This window comes from Hippoglossus hippoglossus, chromosome 19, assembly GCF_009819705.1.
Source record: "Hippoglossus hippoglossus isolate fHipHip1 chromosome 19, fHipHip1.pri, whole genome shotgun sequence".
Taxonomy (NCBI): Eukaryota; Metazoa; Chordata; class Actinopteri; order Pleuronectiformes; family Pleuronectidae; genus Hippoglossus; species Hippoglossus hippoglossus.
Window position 1 is genome coordinate 18,236,202 of NC_047169.1, and position 18,293 is coordinate 18,254,494.

At 39.9% G+C, this 18,293-nt stretch overlaps 1 protein-coding gene across 6 annotated transcripts in view; it reads left to right on the plus strand.

The window, feature by feature from the left end:
• The window catches only part of LOC117752502 (V-type proton ATPase 116 kDa subunit a-like), a 29,440-nt gene extending 18,514 nt beyond the window's left edge, over window positions 1-10,926 (plus strand). For 2 of the 6 annotated variants that reach the window (XM_034569847.1, XM_034569851.1), the window contains exons 20-22: window positions 2,992-3,109; window positions 3,267-3,438; window positions 9,847-10,926. In XM_034569847.1, coding sequence (XP_034425738.1) covers window positions 2,992-3,109; window positions 3,267-3,438; window positions 9,847-9,940 — 384 coding nt within the window. In that variant the 3' untranslated portion in view covers window positions 9,941-10,926. The remainder of the gene's footprint in view (window positions 1-2,991; window positions 3,110-3,266; window positions 3,439-9,846) is intronic. The other 4 variants (XM_034569850.1, XM_034569852.1, XR_004612093.1 and 1 more) reach the window with 3 other exon arrangements.
• Window positions 10,927-18,293: the final 7,367 nt, after the last annotated feature.

Consider the following 18,293-nt stretch of genomic DNA (forward strand, 5'->3'; position numbering starts at 1 on the left):
TGTGGGGGGCAACATAGGGCTGGCGGTTTACAGGGCTTGCAATAGACCTAGGGAACCACCCTGCGTTCTTGTACATTACAACTATATGCTATGAAATCACGTGACTCTACTCAGTTGAAATATTTAGTGACAACATTCCTAAGCAGTGCTTCCCTCTATTTTGCCATTACAGCATGCATGCGTTGTTTTCATACGCCACTTGACTCAGATCGCCTTTGAATGGGAACAATGAGCACTGCTTCCTTGAACTCTGTTTCATGAGTCCAAGGACAAAAGAGAAGCATGGAAAGAGGAAACCAGACCCGGGCCAAGCCAAACCCAACAGGGGCAACGTAGAGCAATAGACTCCCATGTTTCCTCCACTCTCAGCCCACTTCGTACAGGAAAGGCTCGTCTTGCTCCAGGATGGAGAGAACGGAGGAACTCTGTTGGCTTTACAATACACAAACAAGTCGCTGCACTGTGATCCTGTTCAGGGAAAAGAAGAAACAAACTCAAACAAGCCTGACATCTTTGCTCTTTGTTTTCTGCTGGGAGGCTCAGCCAAGGGTCAAAGGTCAAAGCAGGCACTCTTAAAGACCGTATGAAGCAATTCAAAATATATTTTCTGAGTTTGTCACAACACAGAGCAATGTGTTATCAACCACCCAAACAAATTTGATTGCTTAAAAAAATCGCACACAGTTCTCCCTAACCGGGCGTGGCTTCCGCGGCTCCTGGGCCGAGTGCTGCCTTTAGGTGCTGTTGAAAAACCAAAACATTACACAGAGTACAACCAAGCTAAAGTCTCCCGGTGTACACAGTTTGTCCATTTACTAAAGCAATGCGGGCTGTTGAACTGTTTTTGGACATATTTTGAATTAATTACACTGATATCTTTAAAAAGAATCGTCAGTGTTGTGTTTAATTGCAGCGTCGTCTGTTCAAAGTTTCCTTTCGTCGTACTTGAACTCATCACCTGCATGTGTGCTTCGGTGCAGGCGCTTCACGCAGCAGAACCACGGCGAGAGGGAACTATTGATGCTGCAGTGCTCTAGCTCTTATATAGTTTGGGGGGCGGGCTATGCTAATGAGGGCCGCATTTCATCATGTCAACCAATCAAATATATGATGATGTTGTGCGATCAACTGCTCAGACTCTCTTAAAAACCAGGAACCAAGGAATTGCTGTAAAACGGTCAAACTTCATAATTGAGGACAACATAGTTCCCATTCCTTTCACACGTTTTCTGTAATCACTTACTGACATGTATAGCATGTTAGGAGACAAATGACTGATTTTGGTTTACACAGTCTTTAGACCTTTGAGATGATGTCATGATTTCCATTTTAAGTCATTTCCACTGCTCATTGTTATTATTGGCCACATTCTGATAGTACAGCTGGTTGATAACCATTTCTCAATGTCAAGTAGAAGGTGGAGCCTTAGTTTTAAACGTAAACATACGCAGAATTGTACTTTTTAGTTTTATTTTGGGATGTTTACTATTGCGTTCAATATGTTTAAAACACATGCTGCTTCATTTATACTGAAACATCTTGAAACATAGACAATGAACATACTGAACTAGCAGAAACATCAGATGGAATGTGAGAACCTTAACAAACATCTAAACTGAAACATGTATTCATAAAGTTTGGAGACATGTATGTGTGCATGTATGTATGTATGTATGGATGGATGGACATGTGCTTGGTTCACAGCATGTACACATGCATTTGCAGTAATCGGGTTACTACAGTGCATGTGTAGTTTAACCTGATTTCTCAGATTCTTCTTATGTGCATGTAAGGGTAGTGGGTGATGTGTTTCTGATTAAATATGTTTTTACAAAAAGTGTAATAGGTCCATTAACAGCTGTGCATTGTTTTCTTCTATGAGAATAGCGAGTCTTAAGAAGATACTCAAATCATTCCTTTTCTAAGAATGTCCCATTAGAACCAGCATGCCACTACATGTTAAAAAAAATTACTGTAGGTCTCTCTTTTCAGCATTTATAAGCACTGAATAAATAAATCATTTATGACATTGTAATGTTTGGGCAGTGTTATAAATATTACTATTTGTTGCCTCTCCTATACCCACATGTGGACAGAGTCTCTTGTAAACCTGCCTGTTTTTAATGGGCTGTTGCCTGTGTTATTGGAGCTACTTATTCCTTGTCATGAGTTAGCCCTCCTCAAACAGTTCTACAATGTACTGCCACTTCTTGTTGTTTTTGTGCTGGACATTGTGTGCAGAGCTTTTTGTGAACAGAGTGAGTTTAGACAACTTTGTGTTCATCCTACCTGGTTTATCTGCAATGAGGATTTTAAAGTCAGTGTTTTTCATAAAATGAAACTGAATTTGATTTAATCCAACCATCTAAATCATCTGGCGTGACAGATATTATCGATCGCAGGCTGTCAGTTGCCGGTCGCTGCTAGTCTATCTGAGGAAAAAGCTAACTTGGTCCACAGACTGAATATTGAATATTGTTATTAATATTGAACATGTTTCATGTCCAAATTGCACCAAACTTGGCACGTCACTTTCTCTGGCAATTTACAATACACATGCCAAGTGTGAAGCTGGTAAGAAGAACTGTTTGTGAGATATGCATTCCACTTACAGACAGACGTACATACAGACAGAACGACGTACATACAGACGTACATAAACACAGACAGACCTACATACATACAGACATACGTACATAAACACAGACAGACCTACATACAGACAGACAGACGTACATACACACAGACAGATGTACAGACAGACAGACAAACCGACTGACTGACATTTGTAGAATTAGTAGAAAGATAGACTGTGGAGGTTAAATTCCCCCCACCTGCATATACCTATATCTCCTCATAACTATATTTGTGGTCTATTATATACCATTTATTTGTTTTTAACCTCTTAATATTCTACATAAGAAGACTTACAGTCAGACTTACTGTGACTGTACCCATGGTGTTTGTGCTAATCATCTTGGTTATCCTCAGTTTGATTTTGGAGATGTTGCAGTCATCCAGGCTATCCATACCATAGAATACTGTCTGGGATGCATCTCCAACACGGCCTCCTACCTGCGCCTCTGGGCCCTCAGCCTGGCTCATGCACGTAAGTACATTATGTCTTAAGAGGTTGTAGTTAAAAACCCTATTTGTCTGCATTAGATAGGTATAGCAGTAAATCAGCTCAGTGACATTGGACTATATAACAATCCTATTTAAGTCCAGTCCATTTATGTCATGTTGTTATCTTTGTGTGTGTGCAGAGCTGTCGGAGGTGCTCTGGTCCATGGTCATGCACCTGGGTCTGTCGTCCCGGAGCGGGGGCGGGTTCTTTGGTCTGTCAATCATCTTCTCGGCCTTTGCCACTCTCACTGTCGCCATCCTGCTTGTCATGGAGGGGCTGTCAGCCTTCCTGCACGCCCTGCGTCTGCACTGGTTAGTCACACATTCACACACACACACACACACATACAGCACCCACACTCACACAGCCGACATGCATGCTACCAAATTGGTATTATATGTGTGAATGTGCAAGGTGAGCAAAACCACTCATGCGTACACTCTTCCCGTTGAGAGAGCATTATATCCAGTAGACTCTCTATATGCCTGCACATTGAATTCCACATTGATTGAAAACATACACACAGTGAGTTGTCTTTTACCTCTCGAACCAGGTATCCCTGCCAGAGCTGTAGCTCTTCAGTTTTGCATGTACATGAGGAATGCAACATGAAACATTCCTGACCCAGAGTGGTTTACCAAACTGTGATCGCAACAGCTCTCAAGATAACCTCACACACACCCAGCTCCATCGCCTCCTAGCACCACCTCCACCCTGCTGAGCCGGCCTGCCCCAGTGTAAACTGCTATGGCACACAGGGAAGCTACACTGTATAGATCACAGGAGATCCAGTGTAAAGAAATCATGGATAACCCTGACACAGGGCGATTACCCCTGAGATACAACTATGCAGCATTACAAATATATGTATTAACAGGTAGCAGGAGCTTATTAGAAGATAGCAGCTGTAATCATGAATCATATTAATACATTTTAACAGATGGGATTCTCAGTAATAGTATTTTGAAATGTTCACACAGATTACGTTCTACAGAGAACTATGAGCAGGAGGCACTGTATAGTGAAAGGGATGATAAATGTTCAGTATTCCAGGAGGAAAACATCCCTTTCAGCACAGAGCACATAATGATATAAATCCAGTGATTCATGAGCACACAGGGAGTGTTTCATATACACAGTGGGCTTCTCTGTCAGATAGATGTGTATAAATGGCTTAAAGAAAGTAAAGCAGAAACATACTGTGAAGGAGAGAGAGCGTGTTTTTCAAAAGTGAAAGAGTATTTTATTTATATTTTCACACTTACCTATAGTGGTGTGTAGATAGAATGTAAAAAAAAGTTTTTTGTCACTAACGTGAGTCAGATCTTTAAATGTGGTCATTAGTTCTTTCCTCATTAGAGACCAAACCAACTGTCATATACATAAGTTTGAATATTTTACTCAACTCGTGTTATTTCTTCTTACCACAAATTGCTTGTCGGCTATTTCATATGTTTGTTAAGCAAACACAACACACACATACGCAAGTTCACAACTTTTCAGATTAAATTATGAATACTTCAGCTCAAAATTCATGCAGCCAAAATTTAACATTCTCGCGCTTTTACTTTGTAGGCTAAATTGTTGCTAACATGATGGAGATCAGCATCTGTAGCACCCAACTGTTTGTGTCTGTCCGATATTGAAAAATAAAAAAACAAGAAAAAGCCCAAATGATCAGATGTTATGGCTGGCAGGCTAGTTGTGGCCAACCACCTCTGTGTTCCTTTACATAGTCCTACCTGCAGTAGCTGCCTCACACATGGACCATACTGTCTGTTCCAGACAGGCGGTCCTACGGGACAGAGGTTTTCATGCAAACCAGACTGTTATGGAAGCAGGTGTAATCAGCTGACCACAAGCAGTCTTCATTAACACAAAGTAAGATGGAAAGGCAAAAGCTTGACTCCAGGCCAAACATAACTTTGTCTGCTTGGAAGCAGCTGCAGTGACTTTAAAGAGATCAGACAAGTGGAGGCAACAAGATATCTCATTGCAAAATACCTTTTATAATGATATGATATCAAACATCTGTGGGATTGTCTAAATATCTTTGAAATATCTTTCTATCAAGAATCTATCTTTGCTGGATAACCTGAACAAAATCCTGTTTTGATTCAAGGGTTACACATGAAGCGCATATTTTAGTTTACATATTTTATTTAAAGAAAATCCTAGTTTCTACAAAGTTTCACAAAAGGTTGTGGTCACGCAAACCAAAATAGGAACTGTTTGGCTGCATGTTGAATTCTGACATAATCTGAAACATTATCAGACAGTATTACCTCACAGATATGATACTGATGCTTATGTTGCCTGATAAGTAACGAGCTAAGTGACAAGACCGGCAGGAAAATTCCAGAGGGGTGGTCATATTTAATTTGTGGCTCAATTTCAAATGTCTGTCAGTGTTTAGAAATGGGTTTGGATGAAAGGCCACTCGTGACCCTCTCATAGACTTACTGACGCTCAGAAGTGGTCTCGTGAAGAAATCTGAATTGAACACAAACCGGAAGATCAGTGTTTCCGTCCCTGGCTAAACAAACGTTGTCCATTCACCATGAACACACACACACACTCTGTTCTTTTGTCCCAAATACTCACTTGAGAATGAATCCACCACTGAAAAGTCCCAACAAATGAGTAACATGTGATCAGCAGATACAGCTGAGGCTTTTTACACACAACTCTTTTTATGCAATACATTAACTATCCATCTGAATGCGAGAGCTCAATGCTTCAGCATCACAAAAACGCTCTCAGGCTCTGGTGTGTGTGTGTAACTGTGTGATCGTGAGGCACTTTGTTAATAAAGCAGCAGCGTGTCAGCTCAGCAGGTCTCCGCCAAGGTTAAAAAGAGTAGTGGAGTATTTTTCACAGAGGGGAGTGAATGGAGATGTTACAAGTAAACAGCAGTTAAGCCGGAGCCTCTGCTCTGCAGTCCACTCTTCACACACCCATGCTGATGAGTTATCAACACAAACGCACACCAGAGTGGGTCCAGCTTAGTGTGTGTGTTAGGAACAAGTGTTTCTTTCCACCTCCACAGCTGTGTGCAGAGGTAGATGAGAGGTTCTCTCATTTCTCTCCTCTTTTTAAGTGTTGTCCTCTCGCACAGCTCTCGCAGGCCAAATATTTGCCATGGCCAGGAGACATTCCTGAGCACTCCCCTCTCTGCTGAGCCCAGGAGCCAGCAGGAACCGAAACCCTCTTAAATGAAGATGTCAGGCGTTGTCAGGATTTGAGAATTTCAAGGACTGTTCTGAAAACATGCAACCCAATATGTATTGACACAAAATAAGCAGTGCTGTCATTTTTATCACAAAATGAAGAGAAATTCAGTGGTAGAAAAGCCTTGAAGTTTGTCCTGCAATGTTTTCAACAGACGCACGTTTAACTAACTTTAATACAAAATGTTCCCATTTAAATCTCCCATTTAAACAGTTGATACTGTCATAAAAAAGAAAGTAATTGTGTATTTAGTTAGTAAAACAGACTATGGTAAAAAGTTAATAAACCTGCTCATTTATTTTGCAGCCATTACAGGTCAAAAGTAAAGTTTTTTAAAAGACTGACTATTAAATTTAACATTAAGCAGAGTATATAAGTTATTTTTAAATTAAGCAACTACAATGAATTTAATAATAAAATATTTTCAAATGTCTGGAGCAATTCTGAGCTGTTGCTGCATCTCAGGTTAACCCTTGTCTCAAAGATGTTGTCAGATGTGAATGTTCTGCCTGATTTTTCTCTAGTCACCACTAACCCCTGATTTAAAAACTTTGAATTACTCTCTTTTGTGCTGTGAATGTTTTTTATCTAGAGGCAGTTTTTGATGTGCATTGAGTCTTTTTCAGGGTCTTGTGTTTCTCTTTTTCTAGTGTTTGTAGCAGAAAGGAACAGAACTTGATTTACTCTGTCACACTCACTCTGTTAGTTGAGAAGTTAATTATCAGTATGACATGAGCATGACTTCTCTGAACGTAATGAGGAGGCAGCACATCAGAGTCCAGCTTCATTGGCAGAGGTCCACTGACTCTCACAGTTCATTTCCACAAACCACCTCTGTCATCTCTTCATGTGCAAATGTCTGTGACATGTTAAACAAGAAGTGAAGGTGAAGACAGCTCAGGAATTCTAAAAGGCTTTGATTCCTCCCACCTTTGTCTGCTAAGCTGTTCCAGACAGAAATGTAGGCCCACATTCAAGGTTACCTGAGGTTTTACCAGACCAGAAACGTTTACTTTCTTTTATCTCAAAACATTTGTCATTTGTCTTTGTCAGAGATGACATGTAAAAGAATGGACCACACTGAATGTGTTTTAGTTACAATTTAGTTTTTTATTTATGTCATTCATCTTATCTTATTTCTCAGAATTGGTTAAAGAATTAGAATTTTTTTGTATTTCTAAGTCGCTTTTTTTATAAACATGAACTGTGTCATAGGCTGGATCAAGCTGCCTCCATGTTCCCCATCCCTGCATCAGTTACGATCCATAAATCCTTATAAACCATTTATTGACGGCACATAAGTAGAACGGACTGAAAAATAGGTTCATAATAATCTCAGGCTCAGAGGCTGAAACAATATGTTTTCTGTGATGAGCCAGTACTCTGTGGTACATCCTGTACCAGCAGGTTTTTATGTTGACACTTAAACTTAAGTTAGAATTACAGCCAGCCCAATCTAGCCTATCCAGTGACCTGCAAGGCTGATTTTATTGAAATCATATATCAGACAGTCACCATAATGTACTTTTTATGCCTTCACGCAGGTGACAGCCAGTGGCTGCATGCATTGTGTTTTCGGGTTGTTCGTCCGTCCATTCGTATGTATGTACACAGCTTGAGGGAATGTCTTCAAATTTGGGACAAACTTTCCCTTGGTGCCTAGAGGTCAAAGGTCAGGATCACAGTGACCTCGTGTTACTGTGAATGTGACATATTAGGGAGGGAATTTCTTCAACTTTTGATCAGATGTCACTTGGACTCAGATGAAGTGATTATGTTTTAGTTGTCAAAGGTAAAGGTTACAGTGACCTTTATATGAATCTGGAAAAAAAGTGTAGAAATATATACACAGAAACTGCACTGTTGGCGAAGGCACACAACCGCAGTGTGGTAATTAAACATTGTATCCTTGTCATCTTTATTTTTCATACAATATAAGCCTTTTCAAATAGACTGGAAGAGAACATGTGTGTGAGGAGAAATGGATGTGACGTGTGGGAGGATTTTACTTTATCTTACTTTCATGGAATGTGCCCTGCCCTAAAGTCATTACAGCCCCATGAATTTTGTCATGGTTATTTTCAAAATGTCACTTTGTCCTGTTCACTGGTTTAGATACAAATACCCGTACAACTACGTTCCAACCGCCTCAGTTTTACTTTGTGTTAACCGCTAATTATGTTGCCAATGTTAGCACGCTAATATTGTTCACCACAAAGGTAAACATGAGCAGCTGAAGTCCAATGTCGCCTTTCATCCCTCTGACATTTTGTTCTTCATTACAATCAGCTCTTTCAAACAAGTCATTTAGATGGCGCTTCATTCATGTCCAATGGAAAAGGTGTTTGCACCTGCACCAACTGACTGCACTTGGAGTGTGTCATCACAGAGAGGGGGGAGACAGTAATGCATGGAATGAGAGTGAGACATACAAAAGAGACAAATTCTAACCCTACATGCTCGCTTGGTGTGAGAGGTGTGTGTGATGTCAGACTGTTAAAGGTAGCAGTAGCTGCAGTTATGCAGCTATGCTACTGCGGACCCTACACACACCAAGCGAAGAGCTTGTGCTGCTCATTCACTTTGAATGGGCTGGTGTCATGTGCTGCTGAAATTTGTTGTGGTCCAGTTGCTTGGCCTTGCTGTTGCTAAGTAGAGTGGAAGTTGAGAAAAGCTCAGCTCAAGCTCAACTTTTGAAGTGGCAGCGCAGTCAGTCTAACCCTCAACAGGCTTCAGGATGTTTAGCCAATCAGAGGGAAGTTGGCTCTTAAGGAGGCATCTTAAAGGAGGCCCGAGCTAACATTCCCTGGTTAAGTCAGAGGCTCAGCTGAGCGGCTGCATAACAGGGGGTTTGGGATAAAGGACTTTTTGGAACTGTGAAGAATACAAAGCTTCACTAGTGTAGTCTCAAAATAAAAATATAGGGATCTGGAAGTGAGCATTATAGGTCTCCTTTAAAATGTGCTGTAACTTTAAACTCTTTTGATGTGCTCCCATTTGTTCTATTTTGCACTTTTATTACAAACATAAAACTCTGTGAACCGTTTACAATTGAAAGCCATTTAGCTTCTCAGTGGACAGAAACCCCTCATTTCTAAGCAGGACTCTTATTGTGAAGTATTTGTAGGCATACCATCATGATGACAAAGCAAAGAGGATACACACTCTGGCATGCACATTATCTGACAGGCACTCGGAGCTTATTCAGCCATGTTCTTTTCCTGGCCTGTGTTTGGTGGCCAACCTTGTGTGAGAAACTATGGTGGGTGTGGTCGAAGAGCCCCAAACAGGACAAAACAAATTATGCTCTCCGTCCGAACTTCACATGCATTCAGTGTGTTTCAGCTTGAGAATAATACTCTTTACTTCTCCTGGCTAAAAACAATATTCAATCATTAAGACTGGTTTTCATTGTTGGTATATTTTGCCATACTTTTCAAATCACACTTCTGACCACCACTGCCCTTCTGTTTGTCTTTTCCTCTCAGGGTGGAGTTCCAGAACAAGTTCTACTGTGGCCAGGGCTACAAGTTTTTCCCCTTCTCATTCGAGAGCATCCTGGATGGGCGATTTGACGAGTGATCAGACCTCAGCCCCTCCAGCATGAACAGTCCTACCCTCCCTCCTGTGTATGTTTGAATGTATGAACCCATGTGCAGCCCTCTGTCACCCTCTAGTGGTATTTTGTGAAACCTGTGCATCATAGCTGTAATGTGGTCTGGAATGAGGCTGCGCTCTATCCACGAAGGAGTTTCTGTTGATATGACACAGTATCATCACTGTACTGAAAACTCAACATGGTCCCCCCCCCCCCCCCCCCCCCCCGCTGTCATAACATCTCCTCCACCTATAACAGTGTAATGTGCACATCTAAGAAAATAACCAATTATATTTTGAAATTAGAGCAATGAAATGCCATTGAAATAAAGGTCATATACCTAAAAATCCAAACTTTTCACTTTCAAAAATCTCAATTATTCTCATTTTTGGACACGTTTCTTAACAAAAATCTTAAGAATTACAAAAATGAAGATCTAAACATAAAATAACTAACATTATCATCTACTGTGCTGTGTGTGCCATCTCCTTACAGGTATTATAGCTTTCACCATGAAGTAACATAATGTGGAGTTGAAAGGTCATTGAACTGGTGAAAGTCTGGTGATATGTTTGGTGTAACTGCAAAGCACTATGATTCTCCCAGTATTTGAGCAGTGTACATTCAATTTGAAAAAACTCAGCGTATGGAATAAGGTGGATGTGTTGTTACTATCCGACCATAAAGTTGTGTTACATTGAGAAGAGAACAGAGCGGAGATTGTGCCCTTCGTGCTGTGATCTGTGGCTTCCTTGTGCTCATTCTGTATGAATTGTTGTAAATCTGTTAAAAATACTCAGCTGATTCATTTATTCTACAAGGTCTATGTTTGAAGAATTACTTTCAAGTCAAAATAACATCACTCTTGAAAAGCTTAGGAAAGACGACAGACATAATCTACAGCTGATGATGGACAGTGATCTGTGGCATGGACAGTAATGTGTGTGTGGCCAATAATAAACAGAGACTTGGGATTTCTGGTGTTTTCTTTGTCCTGTCAGTGTATTTGATCTAGAACCACAATGGATGTCCCAAGTGTTAGAATTGAATTTGTCATGTGTGAGTTAAAGGTTCAGTGTGTACGATTTATGTTAAAGGGATCTATTGGGAGAAATTGATTATAAAATAATCCCAGTGATGTTTTCACTTGTGTGTTTCATCTAAATTGTACATTTACCTTTAAATTTAAATACTTAATATTTACATCAGGAGCGGGTCCTCTCTACAGAGGCCACCATGTTTTTTACAGTAGCCCAAACTGGACAAACTAAACACCCTTTGAGTTGTTATGATAACTGAAGGCTACCACAGGTTCTCTTTCATGTTTGAAAGGGGAGGATGAGGTGAGGGGTATTCAGCTGCAATATGCAACTTCACCACTAGATGTGGCTATATTCTACACACTGAACCTTTAACAGAGGTTGACTGTACAATGAAGAGTCGGACGAGAAGAAACAGGTCAGCTCGGCAGTGCAATTGGTGCATTAATTAAAGGAGACCTATTATACTCGTATTTGGGATTCATACATTTTATCTGGAACTACTTGAAAAGGTTTACAGGCTGCTAGAAAGCTAAGTCTGCTCTGATTGGCCTGCTGACCTAGTCTCATGTGATTTGGTCACATGTAGGTGTCACGCCCATTGCCCATAATTTGCCCATTTCGAGCCTTTCCAATTTGACCGTGGAGTCCGACTCTGACTAAGTGGAGGGAAGAAGCCATTAGTCCAGAGAATGTACAACCAGGACTGGAGCGGGATGTTTCAGAGTGGTAAGTAACATTGTCCTGCCGGCTGACTGGACTGTATGTTACTGTGTGTAGCTGCACATGTGGAAAGTGCGGCACAGTAGCAAGGTGGAAAACATCTGCTGCAGAGAAATGTGAAAGGTATCGCTATCTAACACTACTTCAAAAAGTTACATAATTTTGTTTCTAACTACCTTGCAACAACATTAGTACACACCTAACATCATATGCAACATAGTAAAGCACTTATTTTATTGAATCACACTAACCTTGCTTTTGTAGGGAAATACTAATTTATTCAGATTGTTTTTTTAATTATTGGAACTGCGATTTGAGCAGGTTGAGTTAATGTGTCGTGTTCATAAAAAAAATGATTAAGACTTGTTTTAATGTGAAACATGTTGCTTCTTAGATCAATATTTGTCATATGAAGTGATGTTGCCACTTCAGTCATTATTTGTTTTATTACATTACACTATTGGCGGCTGTGGCTGAGGGGTAGAGCGGTCGTCCTCACCAAACTGAAGGTCGGCAGTTTGATCCCCAGTCTTCCCCATCTGCATGCCGAAGTGTCCTTGGGCAAGATGCTGAACCCTGAATTGCCCCTCATAGAACAAAAAAGTGCTGCTAATAGATGCACTGTGTGAATGTAAAACTGCTTTGAGTGGCCATAAAGACTAGAAAAGCGCTATATAAATACAAACCATTTACCATTTATTTATTATTAGAAAGTATAATTTTCATTATTAGGTTATCCAACAAATGAACCTGGTTCCAGTCCCAATCAACTCCATGATGAACCACCCAGGCTTAGAGCCCAACAGCCTCAACCCCTGCACCCTGCAGAACATCCACAATATCTACAGAGCAGACTACGGACCTTTGAGGCTTAGAGCAGAAGAGGAGTATGTTTATTAATTGTTGATTTCTGTCATGAGATCCAACTGCAGAACATAAAAACTGCCATGGTATCGTCAGAAGTTGTACAGGTGTACAGTATGTAGGCAACTGGACACAGTTAGATCTCAGACTGAATACGCCATTTGGATGAGACGTACAAAACGTCTTCAAGTCCAGTTGGCTACATACACTTTTCTGAAGATACCACGACCTGGATGAATAAGAATCTTCACAGATACAGTAATGTTTTCATCATACCACAGAATGAGTAAAACTCATGAAGAAATGAGAGACATACATTTTTCTCCCCAAAAAATTAATTTTTTTAAACAAATACTAAATAATAAATAAATATTCAAAAGTGCAACTTCTTATTTAGAACTCTAATAATGTCTGATTCTATTCCCAAAGGGGATTTTGACATCTTGCTTTGGCAGCTGGTGCTAGTGGATGTCACAACAGGATAGTCATCCCATTGTGTGTGGTTCTCCGGATTCACCAGGAGTGTTTCCTGGTCTGGTTGGCCATTATATTGGCTTCGTGCCGCCACTTGACTGAAGCAAGTCTGGTGTCAAGCGACCACTTCCTCCGCTGAGGGTCGGTCGTACTGGGATGTCAGATGCTCAGGGATGGGGATTTTTTCAAGCTCCTCCACAAATGGCAGTGTCCTCGAACACCTCCTCAAACACCAGCTTCATCAAGTCCCCAACATAATCTGTGAAACATTTTTGAGAATCTACCTTTGTATATTTCTTTAAATTATGCTCCATCTTCTTTATTTTGCTTTGTTTATGTTATATCCAAATCCAGTCGATAAAAAAATGTAGTAAAAAAGTGTTTGAAACTTACTGTACGTGGGGTCTGTTTTAACAGGCTTTGGGAACACAAAGACTAAGACTGTTTGTCCTGGGGAGGCTATCGCTTGCCTGCGCTTTGCATTTTCATTATAATGCATGACCGCAAGGTACAACCTACAATATTGGAATTGCAAACCAAAAGACACACAAATCAATTATGTCATTAGAGTTATTACCCCCGCTTTTCAGTAACTTTTTTATAAGATGGTACATTATCTAGTAAATAATTTATATGATAGTATAAAATACATTATAAAGTATACCTGCACAAAATTCCCATGAATGGGAAAAACACATTTTTGGGAGTGAAGTGCAGAATCAGGTTGTGGAACGCCTCCAGTATGTCTGATGATGGTGGCTCAGCTTCTCCACATCCTTGAGGACCCTCTTATTGTTCAGGGTCTTCTCCACTCTGTTCAGTGATACTGAACCTTGAGTAACATAACAAAAAGATTTTATATTATATAATAATATATATTTATATATATATTATCTTTGATGCTGTGAAAGGAAAAAAGGTTAAACTTTTTACTGAAAGTTTGTTTACCTGGTTTGAACCATTTCTTTTGATCCCTTGATACTCTGTCAGGATGTGCACATTTGGAGAAGAGGGGGTCTTCAGGCTCATGGATGTTTGGAATGTGGTTGACCAGTGAAGTCCACTTGGCCACTTTCTCCGGCCCTGAAGTTGAAGATATTGCAGTCCAGTAGATGTGGTTCTGTATGCCTAGCAACCACTTCTTCAATACCTCACAGTCCTTGTTTAGTGGACAAACCTGATAGGAAGTACACACAAAAAAAGAATGTTTAATATGCATGAGTCAATGTGTAACACTGCATGTTATGAAGCATAAAGGGATGAATATTTACCTTTCTCAAACTGCCACACCTCATAGAACTGTGTGATACCGCGTTCCCCCTCAGAAACTTCTGGATCTGTGCATGACGGTCAGTGACAATGTACTCCACTGCCAAACCACTTGACTCCAGAAGATCCAGGCATCGCTTCAGCCCCTCCTTCTCCATATGGTAGCTACCACCAACTTCATTGCTCTGGTGGTGCATAGACAATATGATACAAATCTTAGTAATAGTCAGAATAATGTTTCTATGTGGTGCAAGCAATAAAACAACCATAAACTGTAACACACCTGAATAGGCTGAAGATCAAAATATTTTTTTTTCCAAAGTATGTTGATAATTCTGTGTCATAAGGCCAAAATGTGAAACTTACGACACTTCAGACTCTTCTGTGACAGAGTCACCGAAGTTAAAAATCAAGTCAAGAGGCATGTCTTGGTGCTCTGTCTTAATTTCTTTGTAGATGTAGAAGAAAGCAGGGACGTATGGCACGCTGGAATTCGTGTCTGTGCCAACACAAGACAGAGATAACTGATACTTATGAATAAAAAGAGTAAAGTTTTATCAAGCTCAAAAGCTTCACATAGTGTGTCGTTTTCATGGCAACGTCAAATGCATTGCATTTGCTCCAGCACACAGATGAGTCTTTCAGTGCTTTAGAATATTTGTAATTACTGTATCTCAAATGCAAATACACATAAAATGCATATGCATGATACTGTTGCTTCTCACATGCTTCACCTTAAGAGTTCCCCAGGACAGCTGTGTGCCGACTGACACCTTCTATGGAGGATCAGTCTGTGTGCGCACTGAGATGGTTTGTGGAGGGTCCGCCTGGTATCCCACATCGTGGAGCATGGCTATAGATGCTAGGTGTGCTGTACTCTGTCCAGGGACGGGAGTCGGTGGTGATGTTCTATGAAATACAGAGACAAAGTAAAAAATCTAAAAATCAAAAAAACAATAACGCAACCCCCCCCCCCCCCAATGTGCACATACCCCGCACATCATGTTATTATTATTATTTACATAAACACAGCCCCTGCTGTCTAACTCTGGACTGAACTGTAGGATGTAGAAAGTGAGTGGCCTGTAAATCTCGGCTGTTTACTGGTCATGACTATCATGGCAAACAACATGCATCTCCAGTGTTTCAGTTTAACCTCTGACCCCACTGTCAGTAGATTGTACTGTAGAATGTCTGAGAAAATTAAAGCAAATTTGACTACTTTTGTCCACTTTATGGTCATATTTAATATGAGCAAGTTACGAGTGCCATAATAAAAAAAGGAGCCAACTTTGCCTTAAATCTTGATGAAAAAAAAAAAAAAGATTCCATTTCATTATACTTTTTAACTTGTCCTGCAGCTGAGCCAATAGCTAATAAATCCCACTGACAGGTGGTGATCCTGTATCTCCTGTACCTCTCAATGGGCCAAACAAAGGGGCCTCGGTGAAGTGACGTGAACACAGGACTGGATATAGACTGTACTGTGGCGGAGGAGCGTCAAAGGTCACTCTCAACCAGCGAGTCTTCATCTCCTCGTCCTTAGGAAGAGAAAACCGAGAGGACGTCCCCTCACAGCTGAGAACGCAGCGTCTCCTCGACATGGACATGAAGGTAAACAAACCACTCTTCTTCTGCGGCTGCTTCTCCTGCTTCTTCTTTTATTGGAGGTTTGCAAACCAGCTTAAAGGCGCATTACCGCCACCTACCGGACTGGATATGGATCGGCAGGGGATAAAATGGATAGATAGATAGATAGACAGACAGACAGACAGACAGACAGACAGACAGACAGACAGACAGATAGATAGATAGATAGATAGATAGATACTGATCCAGTGGGAGATTTAGGAACAAAACTATAGCTTCCCTACATTGAGATTCTGAATATGAATTATCAAGTGCAAGATTGAGCCCTGTATGAGCTGTCCTGACACCAGCAATGACTCTTGTCTCTTCGGCTTCCTTCCCATACCAATTTGTTTTTGTAGATTATAAAGATGTCTTCCTGTGTCGTTTATGTCCCAGTATTCTTGACGTGCTTTGCATTTGTCTCTCGGTGAAAGAGATCTAGTGGTAGATATTGAATATAAAATAATCCTTAGGCACTTTGTATTTAAGCACTTTATATTTACATTGCACTTTATAAAAACATGCCCTCTACAGAGGGCATGTTTTTTTTACAGTCATCCAAACTGGACAAACTAAACACCTTTCGAGTTTTGATGACACCTGAAGGATACCACAGGTTCTCTTTCATGTTTGGAAGGGGAGGGTGAGGTGAGGGGTATCACTAAGATTTATTATATTCAATTTCTGCCAATAGATCCCTTTCACCTAAATCTTATACACTGAACCTTTAAGTATCCCTGAGATGTGTCCTTCTGTTCCTCCCCATTCTAAGTTGTGACATTTTAGGCCCTTCTTCGGGAGTAAATTCATTTACATTAGTTTCACCAGTGCAGTGCATAATTTTGGCAGCAGGATGGTGTGTTTTGGATTGAGTCTAAACAAATTACACTGTAATAAAGTCGCATGTACACAGTACAATGGTGTTCACTGTAATATTTCTTAAACAGCAATGAGGCCCAATGACATAGAGGAAAAATATTCATCAGGGTTTGGGAACATGCTCAATTTAGTTAGGAGGGACTGTCCCTGGACTGTGTTGTTTAATACGAAAAATATACAAAATTTCCAGCATATTACAAATAAGTTAATTTAACAGTTGACATTTTCTGTACTGCATATTATGATGGTTCATTTTCATTTAATGGCTGTGGGATAAACACAGATAATATGAGTATTGGCATTTGGCAATGTGATAATTATGGATTCGTCTTTGTATGAGTGAAGCTAGTGTGCAGTCAGCATCATGACCAACCACTGTGCTTCAGCTGGAAAATAACAATAATCACAGCACAGAGCAGCGACTGAGAGCTGCGTCAAACTCACGAGTGTAGCCATAAACATACCACTGCACGTTTTGAAAAAATAAAAGCATTACATTTTGCATGCCATCAACCATTGTCATAAGTCTGACAGTTTTCTTCTTTCTTGACAAATTTGTAAAGGATTGCATACTCTTACCAGTTTTTCATAGGCATACCCGTTTTCACATGGCTGGGACAACCCTAATGTTAAATAAGTGGGTAATATGACAGATTTAAACCAATAGTAATGAATCAGGTTAAATATTTTGACATAGAAGGATATACAAGATGATAGTGGGTGCAATGTAAATCAACATTATGTTATAAATAATCTTACACCAACAAAGGGGAGAAAGTGTAAACATTTTTTTATTTAAACATTTTCACTTAAATAAGTAAATTTTTCAAAAAAACGAAAACATTAACATTAAAAAAATTAAATAAATATAAACACCAATAACAAATGAAAAAGAGCCACATATATTTAAAAGTTGGCACAATATAAATGTATAAAACATCATAAACAACTTGAAATAAAAACAATATATATATATAGTACAAAATATAAATATATACAAAATGATAATCCACATTATAAGGCCAGTGCTTTAGGTACTGGTGTCCCATAGGAAAAGGCTATTCAGAGACAATATTAATACAGACAGTTTCAATACTTTCTGTTCTACTAGGCTCGTTGTTTTTCCTCATCATTTCGTTTTTTCGTTCTTTTGACTCCTCTTCATTTTCCTTTACTTTCATTTTTCATATAGTGATACATACAGTGATAGTTCACCCAAAAAGAGATAGTTAACCAAAACATTTGACTGGAAACAGCATTCTTTACACCAGGTTTTTAGCCTTAATGTCCGCTGTGATCCACACATGAACACAGCTCCAGAAGAGGACATCAGAGGACACTTGATCACCAGTTACCTCAATTGTATTGGATTTTGCTGCAACACTGTTTAACCCCTGAAACTCCAAAATCGTTATGTGGACTCAAACACTTCACCCACCCCTCCATCAACATAGTG